Source organism: Colossoma macropomum, unplaced genomic scaffold (assembly GCF_904425465.1).
Source record: "Colossoma macropomum unplaced genomic scaffold, Colossoma_macropomum, whole genome shotgun sequence".
Lineage (NCBI taxonomy): Eukaryota > Metazoa > Chordata > Actinopteri > Characiformes > Serrasalmidae > Colossoma > Colossoma macropomum.
Window position 1 is genome coordinate 36,474,842 of NW_023494793.1, and position 22,554 is coordinate 36,497,395.

General features: G+C 39.9%; 1 protein-coding gene across 6 annotated transcripts in view; it reads right to left on the minus strand.

Annotated features, from left to right (window-relative positions):
• The window catches only part of LOC118813840 (tight junction protein ZO-2), a 139,638-nt gene that overhangs the window by 25,097 nt on the left and 91,987 nt on the right, over window positions 1–22,554 (minus strand). For all 6 annotated transcript variants that reach the window (XR_005007680.1, XM_036579409.1, XM_036579408.1 and 3 more), the window contains 7 exons: window positions 22,438–22,491; window positions 17,905–18,029; window positions 17,627–17,729; window positions 16,560–17,163; window positions 13,356–13,459; window positions 11,335–11,488; window positions 2,628–2,739 (listed from right to left, as the gene is read on the minus strand). Coding sequence is in view for 5 of the 6 variants with exons in the window: in XM_036579406.1 (XP_036435299.1) it covers window positions 2,628–2,739; window positions 11,335–11,488; window positions 13,356–13,459; window positions 16,560–17,163; window positions 17,627–17,729; window positions 17,905–18,029; window positions 22,438–22,491 (1,256 nt within the window). In the remaining variant the exon portion in view is untranslated. The remainder of the gene's footprint in view (window positions 1–2,627; window positions 2,740–11,334; window positions 11,489–13,355; window positions 13,460–16,559; window positions 17,164–17,626; window positions 17,730–17,904; window positions 18,030–22,437; window positions 22,492–22,554) is intronic.

Sequence of the window (22,554 nt, forward strand, 5' to 3'; positions counted from 1 at the left end):
AATGATGTCATGAGAATCAACTCATTAATATATATCCTTCTATTCAGCCTACGGCAGTTTAGCTCCACCAATTCATACTGAAGTTATAAGTAGTGTTTCAGCTGAGTGCTTTTTGAATAAAGCACAATACAGGGCAGCCAATCAGAACGGAGACTGCTTTTCTTATATCAACCTTAAAGGCACAGTAAAAACAACAGACTGCTTAATTCTAGCCCTGCGTTAACACGGGCAGCAATTCATTTCATTTATTTATTGGTCATTTATTTTCAATGATTTCCGGCAACAGTAGGCAGCGCGAACTTTGGCGACTCAGAGTGGGCGGAGTCAGTGACACAACAAAGTTAAGCGGAGTCTAACTTTACGCAAATAAGAAGCGAAGCGACATGGCAATTACCAATAGGAATTGAGCACTCAGCAGCATAGTACGCGCTTTATCTCTGCCACTGTGAAACAGTACGCTCTGTTTTTGGTTCCTAGATAACTGTTCCTACTAGAGATGGAATAATGGCAGCAGTGCTTTCGCTGCGAATAGACAGTAATCACAAAGACCAAATACCGTTTTCCATACAAACTCACTGCACATACATGGGGATTAAATAAAAATAAGCACACAAGCAATTTCTCACCAGGATTTGTAATTTTAGGGAACGCATCTAATTTGTGCTTGCCGTCAGTAAAACTATGGCAACCAACGGTCAGGCGGAGTTCAAAAAGGCCCACAGGCAATGAGCGATCAATGATTTGGGTTACAAAAGGCAAAAAGTTGCTGCCGGTGTGAACGCAGGGTAAGGGATAAAGAGAGCTTAAAAAATGGCCATGTAAGAAAAAATGATGACCATTTTTGGTACATAAAATCACACAAACGTTATAATTGGACCTCAAGGGGGGAAAATAAATTACAAGAAAAATGTAGGATATAGGATAAGTTTAATATATATTTTTTTTTAATACTGTATTATATCTGCACCAGCCAGTGCTCAAGGTTTCCATATCAGTTATCGGTACTGGAAAAGAAAAAGTGGTATCGTGCCATCTCTACTTGCAGCTTGGTTTCCATATATAGACTGAAAAGTTAAGAATGTTTGGAATGCACAGTGCATCAAACTCCTTTAGAGAAATCAGTTTTCAAGATATATGAGAACTTCAAAGCTTCAAGGACATTTTGGGAGTAGGTTTTTTAGGGCTGCTATTGAAGACATGCCAGTGGCAGAAGACGTCACCTTTTGTGCTCCTTATAACAAATTAGCTAAATAGGGGTAGTGAGTTTGCCAGAAGTGATGTCCCCTTTGAACAGCCTGTGGAGTGTCCATTATTTATTCAGCTCATTCAGATATCTCATTTTTTTATGGTGGGCCTGTGTTAGTGTGCAGAGGAAGGGAAGCTGCTATTTACTGCTGCCATAAGAAAACCCTTGTGTTTCCAAAATGGTAACTTCATAAAAGGAAAAAACATTCTTATCATCTTTTAAGACCATCTTAAAGGTGCATTCCACAGAGTTTCAAAATATCTGCATTTTAAGTAGTTAAGATGTAGAGAAAGTCATTCAGTGTGGTTTGGTGTGAAATGCTCAGTTCTAGAGAAACTTATTGAGTCAGAATAGTTCACAGGGGTGGTGATAGGAACCAGACGTCCGAGGAGTTTAAAGATTCTGAAAGCTACATCGCAGAAAGGTATTACATGAAGTGGTTATGAATACAGTGCCTGATGTCTGAGACGCTGTTTTATGATAGTTCTGTTTCTATCAAAACCACTAAGAAAATCTGAGTTTCTGTACAATGAACCACTTCACTTCAAAACATTCCGGATGACTTTGTTTACATCTCCATTACTGAATTATGCATTTTTAAACATGTCTGGAATTCCCTTTAAAACTATTGAAACATTTGCAAGACAATAAAAACAAAACAAAATATAAACAATAAAAACAACACATAAGGCAACACACATCTGAATGTTTCAATAAAAAAAGTGTTAGAATAAATTTTAATATTTTAAAAGTGACAAAGTGTATGGGAATTTTACTTTGGCCACAGTAAAACTAGACAATAAAAGCAAAGTAAAATAATAGCTTTTTTTAGTTTTTTATTTATTCTTCATTATGAAAATAGCCTGAGCGTTTTGTTTTGGCCAAAAAAATAAAAGCACAAATACTTGAAATAGTTTTGTAATAAGGCTTTGGTCTAAAACTTTCTGGTCCTTTTGGATAGTAAACAAAGTGGCTATATTTGTGTTGCAGACATTACAACTCCTGGTTCCTATCACCACCACTGTAATGAAATTTGAGGCAGTGTCGAACGATTTCTCATCAAACCACTCTGAATGTCTTTGTTTACATCTCAGTGACTGAATTATCCAGACCTTTTGAAAAATGGTTGGAATTCTCCTTTAAAACACTTGAAAGATGTGATTTTCTGTTAGTCCGTTTATCAATACACAGCACAGATGCTAAAAATGCCATGAGCTACAGGCTGTTTATGAAGTGCTGCTGAGTGAGACTGGAGAGAGAGGAGCGCGCTTTTAGCTCAGGAATGAAATGAATGTGATGAAAGGCTTCAGACTGAGCAGGTTCCTGGGTTTGAAAATAATACAGGCTGTATGACAGATTACCCACAGTGCAACAGGCATACCTGACGTTCTCTCGCGGCACCTCATTGGAGGAGTGTGAGGAGAGGTCAGACTGCCGCGACCTCTGGTCTTCCTGCGGTGAGTAGGAGTGGTACGACTCCATCTCGGAGATATCTGAAACCAGAGGCAGACAGGAGGGAGTCAGAGAGCAGCTGAGAGTCTGCTGTAATGAAGCCCTCCACCAGACAGGACCCAGGAGAGAGTTTACCGTCCCCCCGCTACCGCACACAGCTCTGAGTGTTACTGCCGACTTTGTGTTAATGTGTTGAGATCTGCCTCATCATAACACAATCAGCTCTCTGCGGTCACTGTTAGGGGTTTAAATCTACATCACGACTCTTCAGGAAACAGTTCAGTGCATCACGAAGAGTCAGATTTCACCATGATTCAATTCGATTCAGTTAAACTATCTTGGGATGATGCAACAGGAGAAATTGTTACCCAATATAAAGACACAAGTCAAGAATTTGATTTCGGCCAAAAAAATGTTTCATTGAAAATTATTATGCAGGCATTGTAATAAATTATAATATTTCAAATTAATGCAGCTGAATGATCATCTTCAGATCCACTTTTATGTTTAAATTTTTTTTTTACTTTTATTTTGGCCAATGCAAAAACTAGAATATGAAAAAAAGTAATGAAAAAAAGATCTTTACTGAATATTATATCAAACTGACATTATAATAAATGGTAAAATTTCAAAAGTGATAAACAGGAAATTTTATACTTTTTGAAAATTTTATTTTGGCCAAAAAAGGGGCAAATATTGAATATTATAAGCTTAATAATCAATTAGAAAATTTCAAAATTTATGCTGCTGAACTGCCACAGTCTGATTAATTATTACATTTAAAGAAAGTCTGAGAATTTATTTTAGTAACAATAATAAACCAAGCAAAGTAAAATAAAGGCAATAAAAACAATATATTAAGGATTTTTTTCAATATGAAAACAGTTAATATTTTATTGAATTTTATGAAATTTATTTTGTCACAATCATGAAATTTTAGCTGAAACTAGACAATAGAGACACAGTTAAATACATGCAATAAAAACAACATACTAAGTTTTCTTTTTCAGATGTTCTATAAGAAAATAGCCTGAGAATTTTATTTTGCTCAAAAAATACTAATACTTCACTGAATATTATTAAAAGGCGAAACTGATGCATTTGAATGGATACACTTAGATCGATGTATTTTTACACCCCTAGTCAGCTGTGATGTTACTGTACTTTTCAGAAGCGAATTGAAAAGCAGAAAATGATTTTCCAGCAGTGCTGAGTGGAAACTGTTTAGAGCAGTGTTAAAAAGAGGCAGAACAGAACTGCAAGAAAGCTGTATGTGTAATACAGACCTGGAGAGGGAGAGAGAAAGAGAGAGAGAGAGAGAGAGAGAGACAGAGGTGCCTGTAAGACAGACAGTTCTGACAAAATGGACACCCTTTATGCCACCGAGAAGACGTGTGAGAGACAATCAGACATACAGTGAACTGTCATGGACAGCAGAGCCATAAGAAGATACCCGCTTATGCCAGACAAAGTCCAAAGCCAAAAATACACAGTCTAAATCAGTAACAACAGGTGAAATGGTAGAGCTCTACTTCCTCCAGGGTAGTTCAGGAAACTCCTGTTAATACAAGCAGAGTTAACACCACCGATACGCAGCAGCTGCTCAGAGTGGAAGGGTTAGATACAGAGGTACAAAGCAGGGGTGAGAGCGACTTTGTGACAAAGAGAGAGAGAAAGAAAGGAAAGAAGGAAAGAGGCGGGCGAGGGGCGAGAGAGAGAGAGAGGGAGCGAGTTACTGTGTGGTTGGGTGCTGCTGGTGAGCGTAAGTGCAAGTCCGCTGCTTTAACGCAACTCTTCAGCTCCTCACAGTGCCAGCGGTGGCCAGTGCAGCATGCCTAAAACACACTCTGTTACTTGGCACAGGACACACACACACACACACACACACAATACAGACACACACCAGCCAGGAGCAGCAGTGCAGCTTTCAGTGTAGCAATGAATAAGAAAATACTAAGATAGAAATAAATGTGGTAAATACTGCTGTAAATAATCTGTAAACAAAGACGAACAGTACTGTTCAAAAGTCAGAGACCCTTCATTTAGTTCATTTCCAGGCAAAATGGACATTTAGTACAAGTTTTCAGAGTCATGAAACAAAACAGAAAACATATCACTGCTGGAACAAAACCCTCACATCTCCAAAATGAAAACTTTACAGGTGAAGATAAAACATTACGAACTTGTAATGGAAGTAAAAATATCTTCAGGTAATTTTGGAGCATTTCTGTTGGACTGTTCAACATTCAATTTTAACACAATTCAGAAAGTAACTGGAGTTTTCAAACTGTGCAAAACTGTATTGTTTCCACACCTCCAAAGTTCAGTCTTAGAAATTATTTGCATTTTCTCACAATCCAAACACATTTAGTGATGTTGAGGTCTGAGCTCTGCACACTCAAAAATGGTTCATCAAGGGTTCTTTAGGAAAGGTAAACACTTGAAGAATCATTTGAATGTGCAGATGGTTCTTGGCATGGTTAAATGGTTCTTCTGATAGAAAACCTGTTGTATATCGCTGCTGTCAGAACACCTCGTATCTCCATTTTTGATGTTTTTAAATTTTTTTTTTTACATAATTCAAAAATGCCTGTTGCCCTTTATATTGTGCGTAAATGTCATCAAGAATGGACCAAAAAGAAAAACAGTGCAAAATAACTTGAAAAAACTCTGGTTCCATAGACTTACATTAAAAGTATGTTTTTCCCTTCTCCTGTAAAGTTACCAGAGAGACACAAGGTTTTGTTCGGACAACAGCAACAATAGTTCTATATAGCAATAGTTCTATATAGCACTAAAAGGGTTCTGCTATTGCTACTATAAAGAACCATTTTTGCTAGGAGTATACAGCTCATAGTGCTGAGTTGTCTTCTCACAGCGGAAGGATGGACAGAAACACCTGTGGATTTTTTCAGATCTGAAGCAGGAGTGGAGCTCGACTTTCTCCTCTCTCTCAAAAATAAGAGCTTTAAGTACTCTGTTGGGGAGATTAGCGATCTACCAGGTTGTACACGGTTGTTAAGAGCTCCATTTTCTCATTACTCATTATGTTGCCTTTGCTTATGTAGGTGGAAACTGTGACCTCCTCAGGGAAATGGAAAATGAAAAATGCATATTTAATAAACATTTTGACTGAAAATTAAATAAATAAGGGAGGGGTCATCTTTTGCACAGTACTGTACATAGCCCCTTAAACCACATGTCCGACTCTGTTAGAAGAGGGAAAACAATAATATCTGCAGAGGTGTGTCCTGGAAGGAACCCAGTTTGACATGTTTGCCTTGAACCTTAAGGGTCTATAAAAGGTGGGTACTCTAGGGTTGTGTAGTAAAAAAAAATAGTCCTATAGAGAACCATGAACACTCAAAGAACCCTCTGCATGATTAAAGCGTTCTTCAGATTGAGGGAGAATATGCTGCAGATAGTTCCATATAGAATCTTTTTGAAATGGGTTCTATACAGCACTAAAAAAGTTCTTCTACTGTTACAAGCTTGACATCGTAACAAAACGAGAATCCTTTTGGGTGCCATACAGAACCCTTTTTTAAACATTTTAATCATGCAAAAGGATCTCTGAGTGTTCATGGTTCTACAAAGAACCATTTTCTTTCCTAAAGAACCACTGAAGAACCATCTTTTTTTAAGAGTGCAGCATAGCAAAATGACTTTTTTTTACTCTGTTAAACTTTTCTTAACTGAGAGTTTAATTTAATCCCTAGACTTCTGTATTTGACGAAGTTTAAGGGGGTTAATGATTGAATCTTCTTCGGTTGATGTTTGTGTTTTTATCTGATGAATGAGAGTGCAGGTTTCAGGCAGTGAATGAAGGCCTTGCTGACTTTTTCCTTTTTTTTCAGAGCTCTGTAGGAACGAGCGTTCCCATCTGTTGGGTGGAGATGTAATTACAGCCTGTCGGACACTCGAGAGAGGACAAAACCACAGAGCTGGAGAGAGAGATGGGACAGCTGCAGAGACACTCCCTCGCTTGCTCACTCGCTTGACACAGCCACAAACAGGGCACAGCAAAACACGACTACTGCACCACCACCGGCTATTTACATCACACCATCATATCATTACTGTACAACAAACAAATACAATACACACACACACACACACACACACGCTTATACACACACACACGCTCATACACACATACACCAGGTGCAGCAGTGCAAAATATACTGAAACAGTAATAATGTGCTTGCAGGTAAATAATAAACATAACTATATTTACCCCTAAACACACACATACCTATACATATACAGCACTGTGCAAATTCATTTACAGTCAAAAGCCATTAAGTACAAGTTATGCATTTTTCAGGAGACATTTCTTAGGAGGTAAGAGATAAGAGAAACACAAATGTTCAAAAATCATTAAAAGATACAGAGAAAATGGGACTCCTAACAACTGTTCACGATCTTCAAGAAGATTTATGCTAAATAGACATAAATACATGTTTTTCTCCTTACACCAAAAAAGAATGACGTATAACTAATGAGTGGACATTAAATAAACGAAGGGTGGTCTTTCACTTTTCATAGCACTGTATTTACAAAAGAACTTTAACATCACTTTTCGGTCAGGTCTCAGTGATGATGTTTGGTCTGGTTGGTAGGAACTGTAGTTTGAAATGTTCTTAACTTTTAATGTAAGTTTTTGTAAAGATGTTTTATTTTGAGCAACTTTGAAGCATTTCTATTGGTCTGTTCATCATGAAATGTTCACACAATGTAAAGGGCAGCTGCTGTGCTCAAATTATGTCAAAAAATGAAAAAACACAAAAATGGAGACACTTTTTTTGCGACAGTGACAATACAACTATATGCTAGATATGCAAGATAGCAGTCTTGCATATTTTTATTGACATCAAGTCTGAAAACGTCTCAAAAACATCCCATGCAAACCAGCAAGGTTCATTCAGGTGGCCTTGGTAGGAGTAGGCAACAAAATGAGTAGCTGTTATATAATTGTGTAGATTTTACAAATGACTTAATGTCATTAATTAACTGTTCTCCTCAATTCACACTGGTTCATTTGGCTTGTCAGTAGTTATTTTAGAACAGTGTAAAGCTTAGAATGTTGTTGGTTATTTTAGGTAATTTTAGATTTTTAGGTAAAAATATAATAATCCTGCTTTGCTGATCGTTCTAACTCAGTTTTAACAAAAAATGGTCTTAAACGCTGGAGTTAGTTTATAACTGCTAATTCACCCTTTAACCTGAAGATCGGCATGCAGACTGCTGGTCACCATAGCAACGCAGACAACAATCTCTAGCTAGTAGCTAACGAACGGCAAAGAGAAAGATTTAAGACATAACAACATCAATAATTTGGAGACGAATGGACTTTGCATTTATGATCACTCCAGTTGGTTTCCTGATAAATTTAATCTGCAGCGAGAAACTGTCAAACCCTAAAAAGTCACAAAGTTGAAGTCAGCTTCACATTCACCAGCTCCTTGTTCGAATTTTCCCGTTCTACATTAAATGGTGCAGCAGGTGATGAGAAGCTGCAGAATGAGAAGCTGATTTCAGCCTCATAAAAAATCAAACGTTGAGAGACATTTTACAGAAGCTATTCTACTTTTGGGAAAGTTTCCTGCTGGAGATGCGAGAAAAACGGCTAGATTTGTGCTAAAGCTTAAAGCAGAGCAAAGTAAGTCTGCATTTTCGTTTATATTATAGTTTTTAGCCTATACTAGTACATCAGCACATACTGAGACATATTTACAGCTGAGATGGTACATTGGACATAAAATATTAGGCCAACTAAGGTTGTTTGATTTTTGCTGAAAGGACAAAATGGCTCTTCTTAACATTTGGGTTGCCGACCCCTGTCATAGACCGCTGGTCAGTGTGCGCTGGGGTTTACAGTTCAACAGTAAATACAAAGTGTGCAAAGGTTCAAAGATACTGGCACTGACTTTTTTGTAAGAACAGGCCTTTTCTGCTTTGGTAGTATTCATATCAAATCAATTCCCCACAGTCCTTATTCACCATGTTCTCTTCTCTATTGCAGGATCTGCCTGTTTAGACTGAAGCCTAAACCTTTGTGATGTATTTGCATGTATTTCAACAAAAAAGACTACAAACAAGACCCCGCTAAATGCAGGCATGCACACTGTCTGTGCTGTAAAGCACATTAGCATGCATTACATTACTATCCTGTTTTTGGGATAGAATTTCAAGCACAAACTTTTAAGCAGCATATAACATGACTGTGTCTGACCTGTCACTGACTCCAAGTGACATTTACTTCACTTTCTTCCAATGTTTAACAGAATAAAATAAAAAACCACACAGAATTAACAATGAATAAAACAGTTTATTGATTAGGGAGAGTATTAAAATTGAAGTTAGCAAAAATATATACGGGCACAAAAGTGAGCGCCTCACAAATCTTAAGTGCACGGTGTGAAAGCTTCACAACTTTGCTGTGGCACAGTCAAGAATAAGGATTAATGGCAACCAGAGAGTATGTACTGCAGTGTCTCTGACGTCCTTCAGCTAAAAGTATGACATATTATCTGTAAAAAAAGAACAGAAATAGAATCGCTCTTGTAGAACAGATCGCTTTGTTTTCTTAGTGCATCAGTGCATCTCTCTGGCATCAAACTGCTCAATGAGACCAAGTCAACCTTGGTTATAGTAAAGCAAAGGCTTCTTAAAATAACTTGGCATTAAAATATAACAGATATCAACAAGATATTAGAAAAAAAATCATCTCTGACTAAATTTGTGTTTATAAATTTACCAAATGTATACAGTACTGTGCTCTGTAGCCAGAGATTATTCTTTCATCTGACAAATTTTGTGAAAATGACCATTATGTACAAATTATTCATTTTTCAGTATTACTAAAAACAGAAAACATATTTAACAGAAATTTACGCTGAAGCCTCAACTACCAATACAATACCAAATTGTTCAGTATTTAGTGTGTCCACTCTTTACCTTTATTGCAGCCTTCACTCTTTTCAGGAGATGTAGTTTCAGGTTTTTAAAGAAATTTGCATGGAAATTCTTCCACACTTCCACTCTTAGGAGTTGGTTGTATTTTCTGCTTCCCACAATCCAAATAATTCCAAACACATTCAGTGATGCTGAGGTCTGGGAAATTGTTCTGAGAACACCAGCAACTTCTTCTCTCAGCAGTGTGCTTGGGGTCATTATCTTGCAATAGAATGGACTTCTTCCTGAACACGTTCTCCAGAGGGTACTGTATGCCATTAAAATTTGTTTGCAGTTATCAGCATTCATGATGGCTTTAACCAAATGTTGTTTGTAGAAAACCACATCACAACTAAGAATGTTTCATTGCTTTGGCAGCATACATTAGAACCATAGTCCATAAAACCTTACTCCACATCTCAGATATCCAGTTCCTGTGTTCTTGAGCAAATTTTCTTTTCTTTCTCAGTAAGGCCTTCTTCACAGCTCCACATCCTTTCAGACTCATAGCGCTGAGTTGTCTTCTCACAGTTAAAGGATGGACAGAACACCTTTGGACACCTTTGGATTTTTTCAGATCTGAAGCAGCTTGATTTTCTCCTCTCTCTCAAAGATGAGATGCTGTTTATCTCATGGCGACAGTTTTGGTGGTCTGCCAGGTCTTTGCACGGTTGTTAGGATCATATTCTCTATATTTGTAAATAATTTTCTGAACTCCAGTTTTGAAAACTCCTGTTTTTCCCCACTTATTTTCTTCTGACTTTCTCCTTCCTTATTCAAAAGGATTATCTTCTAACTACTCTCCTCAGAAATATCTCCTTTTGTTGGGAGGACACAGCTGTAACTGGCTGGTTTCGAGATTGGAAAGATGGAAGAGTTAAAGCGGGAGCAGGTGCACAAAAGCAAAGAATGGACAAATAAAACACTGACCGATATGATGTTATACTTCGTTCTGGAGGCTTCTGTCTAATTATCTGTTAAATACACATTTGCTATTTTTTCCATTGAAAAATGAATAACACATACTTAATGATTGTTTTGATTGGAATTTGGGTGGTCGGTGATTTTTGCACAGTAATGCACCACAAAATTGCCCATGAACTAAAGGTGAAGTAATGTCACTGGACCATAACACCACATTATAGAGTGAGAAAGTGAAAGATTCCATTACAAAATTGTGCATTCTCCTCTTGAACCCATTAATCCATGTACTTATAAGCAACTTATTTGAGGCCATGTGGCTGGCAAACGTGCATATGACATTACTAATCTGATTTATCTGATCCAATTAATGTTATCTGCTTTTAATTAAGTATGATGCAGCAGAGCAAGCAGGCAGAGCAAATGGCCCATTAAGCCTGATGAAGTGCTGGAATAGGGTCAGGGCCTGGATGGATCAGACATCTCAGGCTAGTAGTGCTGGTCCACGATCAGCTCCATGTAAGCACATTCATTAGGACATAAACAGCAAACTGATCCTACATCAGCACGCTCTCTGAAGTATGATTAAGACCACACCCTTGAGGGTATGCTGTGGAGCTCATTTCATGGATTACGAGGCTAGATGGCCCTGAATTGAACCCTCAGTCACTGTGCTGTGTTTCACTGTTGGGATGCACAGTGAGCTTCAGTGAAGAGGGTTAGGCTGCACAGCTGCTAAAGGAGAGAGCAAAACTCACCGTCAGGCTCAGAGTCGCTGTCAGCGAGGGCTGGGATGCGCACCAGAATCTGCCTGTGGTCCCTCTGCACCACTAGCTGCAGCTTCCCCCGAGACTTCTCAATCAGCTTCCCTGCGTCGCTCAGAGAGAGATTCTCAGTCACGGTCCCGTTAATCTAGTAAAAGCAAAACAAACATGTTAAAAAGCTGTTGGTTTGGATACAAGTCAGTGGTGTCCAGCAGATATCACTAGCCATGTTTACATGCAGCCTAATAATCTGATAATAATTAATTACTAATAGCTCAATCGGAACAGAATAGGTCCATGTAAACACCTCAATCGGAATAGATGAATCTGACTGAGGCCATTCGGAATACAAATTCCATCCGATTGTATGAGGTGGGTAATCATGTAAATAATCCGTTAAATAGAAGAATAATAACCATGTAAATGCCTGTATCTGATTACATTCCCAGTCGGAAAGTTTAAGTACGTTTTGCATGTGCGTCGCATCATAGCAAAAGTTTATAACGTTCAACATGGCGGGAGCAGAAACTCGTCTGCAGAAGACGGCGGTGGGACGGGCGTCCAGCTTATGTGTCTCAGAACATGACGTCTTCCTCTCGCCATACTTTAATAAGTACATGTGAAGTACATTTTCCTGAGTCTGACATAATTTTAAAGTAATTAAAAACACAAGCGCTGCCCACCGCTGTTCGTCTCACTCTGACTGGACATGATCCTTGTTGTCGTCATGGTAATGTCTACACTAAGTGGTACTCTACGCATGCACGTGATTTTGGATTGGATTACTTTTAGTGTGAGTGTAAACAGAGATTTTCCATCAGACTGTTGAGTAGAGAGCATGAAAACACCTGAGTCTTAATCAATAATTGGAATGTATTCAAACGGACTGGCAAAAATCTTTGCATGTAAACACAGCCAGTGTTTCTCTCTTCTAAAGCACTATTTGGACAGGATTTGTTTTACCTGGGGAGATGGGGCAGTGTAATTGTTACTGATGTTTCTTTGTGATTTTTCACCTGTCCACATTTGCCATATTAGCCATTTGTAGGAGTTACGCAGATTATTTCATTTAGTTGACAGAAAGCTAGCTGGAAAAACTTCCCAGCATTCTTAGTGGTTTGTTGGTTTCTGTTAATCAGCTTTTCTTTTTCTAATTTTTCATTAGTTCTTGTCAAGCAAAGTTAACTCCATAGGTAGCCAGTGCCTGACGGCCGGGCCCAAGTTTTATTACACAGTTCTATAACCTAAGAATAGCTCAACCAGTTTGCACTGAAGTCCCTGTATTTACTGAATAATATGCCTCAGTATGTAATAAGCCTGGGATGGTAAGGAGTCAAAATTAGTTTAAAACATGTTATCTCCATGCTGAAGGTTAGGATTGGATGCATTGTATGCATTGTGCTATATTAACCATGACGCTGCAGTTTACCAGGTCAGCCTATATTAGTAATAAAAAGGTAAACAAGCAATTGTGATCATGCTTATATGACCAGGGACCATTTAACAAACTCATGTTAAATGTTAAAGGTTAGTTCTGATTTAAGGTTGACTTTAACTCACTGGTCATGTGATATTAATGATTTTGCCGCATGAGGCTCTTCAACACAAGCAGTTGCAGGTGCAAATTCTAAATTTTCAAAATCACATTTGTGCCTGGAAGTAGCAGAGGAAATACTTATGATTTGAAGAAAAGTTATTGCTACGCACAGAAGAAGTTTTGTGGAAAGAAAAAACATTCTTAATATTTTTGCCATGTGTTTGTCAAAACTAATGAAAAAAAAACATAAGAGCAAACTTGAAAGTGTCTATAGAGAATGTTATTCAAATGTAAATACAATTCATTATGTAAGTAATTTCGTGATTACATAAGTAATTATGCAATTTCATGCTATCTGTGAAAATAGCATGTCCTTTTAAGAAAGCAGGATCTGTCCTGTGGTGAACCAAATCAAGTTCTGAAGATGAGTCATTATGCACTGAGAATGATATCATTATACAGCAGGTCTGACAGGCACCTTCAGAATGATGTCTCCCTCCTGCAGGTGTCCGTCTCTGGCAGCTAGTCCACTGCTGGTCATCTCTTTGATGAAGATCTGGCTGCCCAATCGGAGACCATACTCTGTAACAAAACAATAAGAAAGACCACTCACTGTTCAGTAAACACAAACCTGATCTGAACCACAATGACCTCGAACTCAACCGTAACAACCTGACCTGACCACAGTCCAGCCCACCCTGAGGCAAGCGGCTTCATAGCTTCATAGCCCACCAATAATTGTGCATTAAAGTGTGCAGAAGAGTGCTCTCTTTAGAGGATGTGTTCACTTATATTCACTTAGAAAATCACCAAAAATAATTTCAGCAGGGGTGCCAAAACTTTTGCATACAACTGTAAATATCCAGTCACATTAGCAGCATTTAATACCCACATTACACTGCATTTTCAACATATTTAAGCCATTCTAAAAATTGGTGGCTTTTCCCTGTAGAGTGAAAACAAACAGAAAAACAAATTCATGAATAAGCAGTAATGCGGGTGGTAGTGAGTGTGTGTCCAGTGGTCCACCTGGCAAGGCCATGTGCTGTGAGACGCTGGTGAAAAGATGAGGGGAGACAAGGCGTTATATGCGAAATCACGAGACGTGCTCTCTTCTTGGCAAACGCTCAGCTGGATCTCCATAAATAAATCAGATTAAAATATCATCATTGCTAGCTGAGAGAAAATAACAACCCATATATGAGAGAAAGGGAGAGAGCCAGAGAGAGAGAGAGCCAGAGAGAGAGAGAGAGAGAGAGAGAGCTGAGTGCAACAGAGATGCCAGCTGACCTCATTATAAACACCAGACGCTTTTTATGCTGCACCTGCAGAGGTATATGCATTACTTCCACATCTCCACATCTGCCCTAATGTACTCCTGGTAATTTTACCACACAGTCAATTCTCTGACTCTGTGGGAAATGAGATCTGGCAATTATCTACCAGACTGGAGCATTTCTCAGTTAAGAAATGCCAATAAGGACAGAACTTCATTAGATTTGGACCAAGGCTAAACAACCTCAGGACCAGAGGCCTTCCAGCAAACTCCATCAAGCTGTTTTGACCTGTACAAAAATGCTGTGGCTGTAACTGGTCCTTATAAGGAGCTGTGCACTGAAGAAGCAACACACATCTTATCTAACTCATACAATAGCTTGACAAATGGCTGCTAAGTTCAATCTGGCACGTTACACTATGTTCACACTGCAGGTCATTTCAAGGTTCTTCATATGTAACATGGATTTGTTTTTTCTGTGACAGTGTGAAAAAAACACACTAAATCGCACTGAAAGCACATTGCGATTTGGGCCTTTTAAGCTCAGTTCACATTACCAGGATGAATGGGCACAAATCAGATTTTTTGCCATAATGTGAAACCTGATCTTTTCAAATTAAATCTGAGCCACTTTCATATGTGGCCCACTGCTGTGTCTGATCCACTCAGACCAGCGCAACACACACTAACACACCACATCAGTGTTACTGCAGTGCTGAGAACGATCCACCACCCAAATAGCACCTGCTCTGTGAGGGTCCATGGGGGTAAAAGGGGGCTAACAAGGTATACAGAGAAACAGATGGACTACAGTCTGTAATTGTAGAACTACAAAGTGCACCTATATAGTAAGTGGAGCTGATAAAATGGACAATGAGCGTAGAAACAAAGATCATAATGTCATAATGTTATGCCTGAACAGTGTATATCAGATCTGAGTAAGTCGGATTTGGGTCACTTTTACCTGCAGACTGAAGCTTTAGGGCACAGAAGACACTCAACTATGCAGTGTCACCCCAGCACTGATTAAGGACTGAATCATCAGCCAACCCCTTAAACATTAGGCTTATTAAAACTACTATAAATGCTTTGTTAACTTCTATGAAACTAATATGCAAGTCATGCAGTGATGAGAGTGAAGAACTGAAGTGTGGACTGATGTACCGCCCATTGTAAAGGGTTAATTATCAAGCCATTCCTAAGCTGATTCTAAAGGCCATCAAACACTGGACATGATGCATGATGTTGCACAGCATCAAAAAATTCGAAAAACCATTGTTTAATTAAGGTACACACATCGCTTCCAACATTTAGCGTCAACACGAGCTTGCAGACCTCAAGCACTTGAGTTTCTTGCCAGTGTGTGCCACTCAGCATTTTCCTGTTACTAAATTAAATTAAACCCAGAACAAGACCACAGAAATCAATGGCAGGTGACATGTGGCTTGAAATGTACACCAAAACCAGGCAGGCTATCTAAAGTCTTTAAGGCCGTGTTCACACCTGTCATTAGCGGACATCCTTGGTGTTCCAATCATAAGTGGACAGCACTAAGTACAGTGATGAACACAGTGCAATGAATCTCGGAGACATGCTGTGATCCGATCACTCAAAGTTCCTTCAGAGGTGGTCAGAGACAGATCGGACCACATAACATTGGTAATATGAATGCTAAAGTGCCCCAACGTGTCCTTGACAGCATCAAAGGACCGCCTTAAATCAGCTGCGTTCACACTGGAAATTAAAGCAGGTGCATAGCTAATTTTTCAGTCTCACCTCTTGCTTGTTTACAAGCTGCTTTAGCAATCCGTGCAATCTAAGCTGATGCAATAGCCCTTACATACACATGAACAAGGACCCACGGGACAGTTTTGCGACAACAAACCCAACAAAAGACTGACACAGTAAATGCGCGAGGTATCCTTCTTCTAGTCACACATTTCAAACGTGTGGTCACGTATTCACAACACAAAGAAATGCCAAGTGTAAACGGCTATACATTTGGCTGTCCACTTATGATCAGGTCACTCAAGACGGATGGTACTACTAAGTGTGGACAGGGCCTAAGATAAACAGACAAACACTGAAGGTCATTATTAACCTTTTTTCCTCATCTTTGAGCTTGAAATCTGTGAGTTTGAGAAGAGTTTGTACGCTGAAATCAAACACAATGGCACCAAATGATGCTGAAAGTTTTATTCCATTAAATCAATTAAATCAATATCTGGAGAGTGTAAAATGAATTTGAGCTTAATGCTAATCAGCGATCACCCTGTGACGGATTCTATGTGGCGTATGATGCTACATCGATGATATGTACGGGTGTGCGGGGTGGCCTTAAACTATGCATCGGTGCAGCATAAATGAATACGATTACGTTTCTTGAGTGAATATCTTGGTTCTCACCTTCGTTGGGTCGGTTCTTTACCAGCAACACGTTGATGGGCGTGTCCAGTGGCTCCAGGTGACCCCAGTCTCTCCCGCGCCCCCTGCTGGGTGATGGTGAGTGCTCCTGCAGCCGGTCTCTGCTGTGACTCCTCATCATTCTGTCATCTGAGCGCGGTTCGTATCTCCTCGAGTCGTAACCTGGCCCAGGGTCTCTCCCGTAGCTTCCTGCAGGACTCCCCCCACCCCCATGACTGTGGTAGCGGCTATCAGGGCTGGCACCACGCTCCAGTGTACGTCCCCGGCTCCCGTCCCGCCGGTAGCCCCTGTCAGGGCTGGGTGATCTCTCCAGGCTGCGGCCACGGCTTCGCTCCCGCCTCCCCGGGTCATAGTCCGGCCTGCGGTAGTCCGGCTCCAAGTAGCCCATGCGGCCCTTGTCCAGGCTGCGATCGCGCTCACGGGGGTAGCCCAGGCCCCCGTTCCCTCTGGGGTAGTCTGAGTCCGGGTCGCTGTGCGTGCTGCGGTTGTCCTCAGGGTAGTAGCTGGACAGATTGTAGTCCCGGCTGTCCCTGTCTGGAGATGGAGGGCGCTTGAGGACGGCAACCTTGCGAGGCCTCTTCACCGTCTGCAGGGAAACATAAGTGTGAATCCAACACAAACACAACAGTAAGATTATATTTAGGCAACAAATATATGTAAACGAATTTACATGCCTATTGAAAATGCTGCAACTACTGTTTTCAGCTAATCTATGTTTTTAAAAATAACAGTTCTTAAACATTGTCAGAAACCATATAAGCAACATGATGATTTAAGCAGGCGGTCTGTATGATTCTTAAGTGGTAAGGTTCCACTTATTAACTACATTAGCCTCTTCGCTCCGGTGCAAAACTAAAGAAGCAAACTTTGGACACTAAATATGTGTACATTTAATTTTTGGTCAAACCTCTGCCTTAATAAAATCACTGCAAACATTCAACCTTTTAAACAGAAATGAATCAAGAGAAAACAAAAATCGCTAAAGGAGAAACATGGTCATGTGGCAGAACAAAGTAGCCCTTACGCATGACAGTCACAAGCCTACTCACTATTTTGGCCACTTTCCCGCATTTTCGGAGCTGCTGCACAGCAAAGGAATGAGGCACATTCTCCATGGGGATAGTGTTGACCTGTATAACCCGGTCATTCTCACTGCCAAACGTAAGAATAACACAACTTAATTCCAAGTAAAACAAAAGGGTCATTTAATCCAACAGACTAAACAATTGCACTAATTATATTCAGTGGTTTATTATATTATTATCTTTAGCTCTGAAAGTAATGATAGGTAATGTTTGCTTTGTATGAAAGCAAGAAGGAAACGTACTACAGTAAGCCGTCGGCTGGGCCGCCCTGCAGAACATCAGACACGATGATGGAGGTCTCACCGGTGTCCACATTAGGGTTGTCCCTGCCCCCAGACACAGCTATCCCAAAACCCATCTTAGCATCCTAAAAGAGATAAAGACAGAGTTAAAATGAAGAACAGGAAACCGCTTTCTTCTCATACTCTTCCAGATGAAGTCGTTGATCAAAAGGAGCTGGACAGACAGAACAGCAATGACAGGCAATGCAATGAACAAACAGGAATGATGAGGCAGTTGGGCAGCGAGACAGCACTTCTGCTCCAGACATTAACTGGATTACTCTCCTATCTGAGCAGCAGAGCTGCCCAACAAGTCGTAGTGTTTTTGGTATTATATTGTATTATATACAGTGAAATAAAAGCTTCAATTTAAGGTGCAATTTAGCTTTACAATGTTTTTTGATCCTAAAAGTATTTATACTATTTTTTGGAGAGTGTGAATAAGTCATATTTTGGTGATTTTTTTCTGTGCACTCTGCCTGCTGTCTTCACACTAAACTGTGCTCTCACCTGCGCTCTTTCACAGCTCGACTCCAGCTGACAGTTACACCTCACTGCCTGCATAAATAACTAACTGCTGTACCTGCCTTTAGCATGGAAATGACTGCCTATTACCAGCTTGCTGTAAACCAGTCAACCAAACCAAATGTAATCTTTCTGTCAAAATACAGTCAGCAGAGAACGTGACAGTGAGAGAGTGGATTGTAGGTCTTCATCACAGATACGACACCCGTTGTAAGGAGCTAAATATTCTGATAACCAACAATATCAACTGACAGTCAAAAATTAAACAGACTCAAATAGTTCTTAAGGCTAATCTTGTCAACTGTCAAAAGTACCTACTGGCGGTGGTCCAAGAAGGGACAGAACAACGAGAGGGTTTTAGGCATCCAAGGTTGATTACTGCACATAGGCAACGAAGGATATCCCGACTGGTCCTAACCGACAGAAAAGCCACTGTGGCACAAGCCACAGAAACCCCAGACCAGTCAGAATGCCCATACTAAGCCCTGTGCATCGTTAAAGGGGCCTACTGTGGACACGCAAGTGTCAGAACTTCACCTTCGAGCAAAAAGGTAGCCTGATCCAATGAGTCCTGTTTTCTTTCACATCGAGTGGGTGACCAGGTACTTGCTTGCCGTTTACCTGGGTAAATGATAGCACTATGGGAGTGTGATGCTTTGGACAATGTTCTGCTGAGAAACTTTGGACATCAATTTGACACATACCTAAACATCGTTGTGAATCAAGTACGCCTCATCTCAATCTGATCGAAAATCTGTGGGCTGCGCCGGAACAACAAGTCAGATCCACAGTGGCTCCACCTCATAACTTGCAGCCAAATCGTTATGGCCAGACAACTGGGTGGAAGCACCTCCGAAATGACAAGGCTTGTGGGATCTGCTGCTAATGTCTTGGTGCCAGATACCAGAGGGCATTTTTAGAGAACTTGAGTCCTTGCCTCTGCGTATCAGAGCTGTTTTGGCAGCACTTGGAGGACCAGAGGCATAATTAACAGGTGGTTTATTGGTCTATAACCAATTGTCACACTTCTTTAACTCAGATAAACAGCAAAATCTCACAAAGTCTTAACAACATAAATATTGTCTTGCTGCCTATAAACACTACTGCTTTTACTGTCATAGTGGGACAGGAAGCTTTTTGGCACTGAAGCTCTAAACTGGTACATAAAAACTTAGCAGTTAGAAGTTAAAATAACAAAGTCTATTTAAGGTTTTACTGATTTATCTGAACTATATATTATAATGATAAGAAATGAAAGGTCACTAAGCAGCCACTGTGGGGCTACTGGTTTCAGTTTAGCACTTCAGAAATCTGGTCTACAGTGCCCTTGTTTTCCACTAAGCACTGCCATCATGCCCTTGAGCAAGACTCTTTACTCCATGCTGTGGAAAGAAGACACCGTGTTCACCCAAAACATTTTCACTGGCCAATAAAATCAGAGCTGCTGGAAAACTGTTTTTGGATGAGCAAAACAGGACAGCCTACCAACACCACGATAAGTGCAGGCTATTGATTAGTCAGATAAAGAGGAGTTTAAAAGCTGCCATGGGAAAGCGCTGTGAACACTATGAGCTTCCTGCTTTTTTCCAAACCTTGCCCACTTCAAACTGTGTCCTCGCTCTGCCCTGACCTTCATGTTCCTGAGACACAACAAAAGTCCCCTTTATCTGACATGCCCATTACACATGTCAACACACAGAGCTATTTCCTGGACATGTTAGCCATCAAGATGGCAGCAGATAGTTGATGTGTGCATGTTTATATGGGTGTGTAAACAGCTCTGGACTCAAGCAGAAGATGAGAGGAGCTTTTCCCATGTGGCAAGTGGACATGGGCCCGTTTTGCAGAGAGAGACAGAGAGAGAGAGATGAAAGAAAGACACGAAAAAGAGTCTAGATCCTGCCACTGAGAATGATAAGACAGCAGCAATGGGGAGAACAGAAATTCCTAAAACTCTCAAAAGTCTTCGAATTTAAAGAGGCAGTATCATGTAAAACTGAATTTTCTTGGCAAATTTTGAGATAAAAGAGTTTAAAGCTACACTATGTAAGTTTTAAGGATCTAGTGGAGCTGCTGGAAATGTGCAACTGCATGCAACATGCAACGTTGGTTGGAGTATTAATTCATAGCACACTAACACTACATACATATGAATAACGGCACATGGGGTTATTTGTATTATGCCTGACCAGTGATCTTGGTCTCATAATTGCATTCTGATGCTATGACCCCTTTACACTACTGTGGTTACACTACACAACTGTTGCCTCAATTTTACCCCTGATTCTCAGTCTGGCTGAGTCTGTGCTAGTCTGCAGATTTTTGGGTCAGTCAGAGTTGACAGTTGGAGAGAGAATCGAGTCGTGTATGAGGGGCGTAGACTCAGATTTTTGGCCTCCCGATTTCAGACCAGTTGGAGTTTATCAAACATTTGATTTTTCAGACCCAACTCTGAGCATAATCTAGCAGTGTAAACTTGGTCAGTGACTCAATCTGAACGGATTCCTGCAACAGCCAATGAAAACTGAGAGCCAGAAAGAAGAAAATACAGCAAGTAAACAAAGAAAAATGGCGAAAAGTCACTCACATGGAAGCATTTTAATGAGCTCAGTTTAAGGTTTGAACACAATCGAGCTTATGTACATGACGATGATGATGACTACTGTGTGTTAAAAGAGTATTCAAAGAGAACTCAGGCAAAACTTAGTGAAGAACATGTCTTCCAAGGATTTAAGTGGAGGTCTCTGACACTGATGTAATAAAGAGTGCTGTTACTGAGGACAGTCACCAACAGGGTTATTAGGGTGGAAAATTATTAAATGTGTTGTTCTTGGCTGTTGGAAAGCAAATGTATCACTGCAGCTTTCCAGAGGGTCTGAAAAAGTGGCTGATTTTTTTTTTCTCACTTCTCTGAAAATTACAATCTGAACTTGCAATTTATTGCATACATATCAGCCTGGATTACCTTTGGAAAGAAGCAGAATACAGGGCAGCCTAAGAATAATCAGAGGTCATCTGCATATCAGATCTAAAGGCACAGTAACAAAATCAGCCTGTTTAATTCTAAGAGATAAAAAGAGGTTAAAAAACTTAAAATAGAAGAAACATGTAGAACATGGCCTTTTTAAATCAGGCCATGACATACATACAGTTTTAAACTTCAGTTCATCTGTTTGGAGTAATGGTGAAGCTTGGTGTGATAAAGTGAACTATTTCCAGACTTTCATGCACAGTAATTGATTTGTGTCTGGTTTGTTGTACAAATTGTGCCTAAAGGCTGAGTCAGAATTCTGCAGCTGGCTTGTTTATAAAGGCGATCATCTGTCTGTGTTGTGAATGTTTAGCGGGACAAAGCCTCTCCCTGTCTATAAACACTACTACTTCTACAGTACAGCAAGTGTCACAATATCACTCTAACGGCTTTCTGTCTGCTATTGTACTACAGATAATATCTTCCTAAACATGGTTTCTGTTTTAGTTTCAGGCTCTAGCCCCATCATTAAACCATAACAACTTACTGTCCACATGAAGCAGTTCAAACTTACTAGTAGGTGTTATTATTTTGTACTTCATCATCAGTATCCAGACGAGCCTGAGAATGTTAAATGGTTGTTTTGACTGAAAATGAAATACATGAAGGGTGGTCTCTGACCTTTGCACAGGACTGTACAACTACCCATTCTTGTTGAGTTAATAAGGAGTGTTGTTACTGGAAAACAATCTCTGGCAGGCTTACTGGAGTGGAAAGTGTGGGAAAACCAATTAAACGTTGTGCTGTTCTTGGCTGTCAGAAAGCAAATGCATCACTGCGGCTTTCTAAAGAATCCACACATGAGAAAGAAGTTGACATTCTTGAAAATTTTAGTCCAAACTTAAGTCTATTGCCTAAATTTCAGCACAGACTGCTGAAAGGCACATCATCAGAGCAGTCAGAGGAAACAGTGCAGTGAAGAGGAAGTAGTCACATACCCGCTGTAGAGTCACAGTGTACTGCTCCCACACGGTCTCCTCCATTCCTGAGCCCTAAAGAGAGAAAAATATACATTAATATCAATATGATGTTGATTTACAAATGAAACATGACTC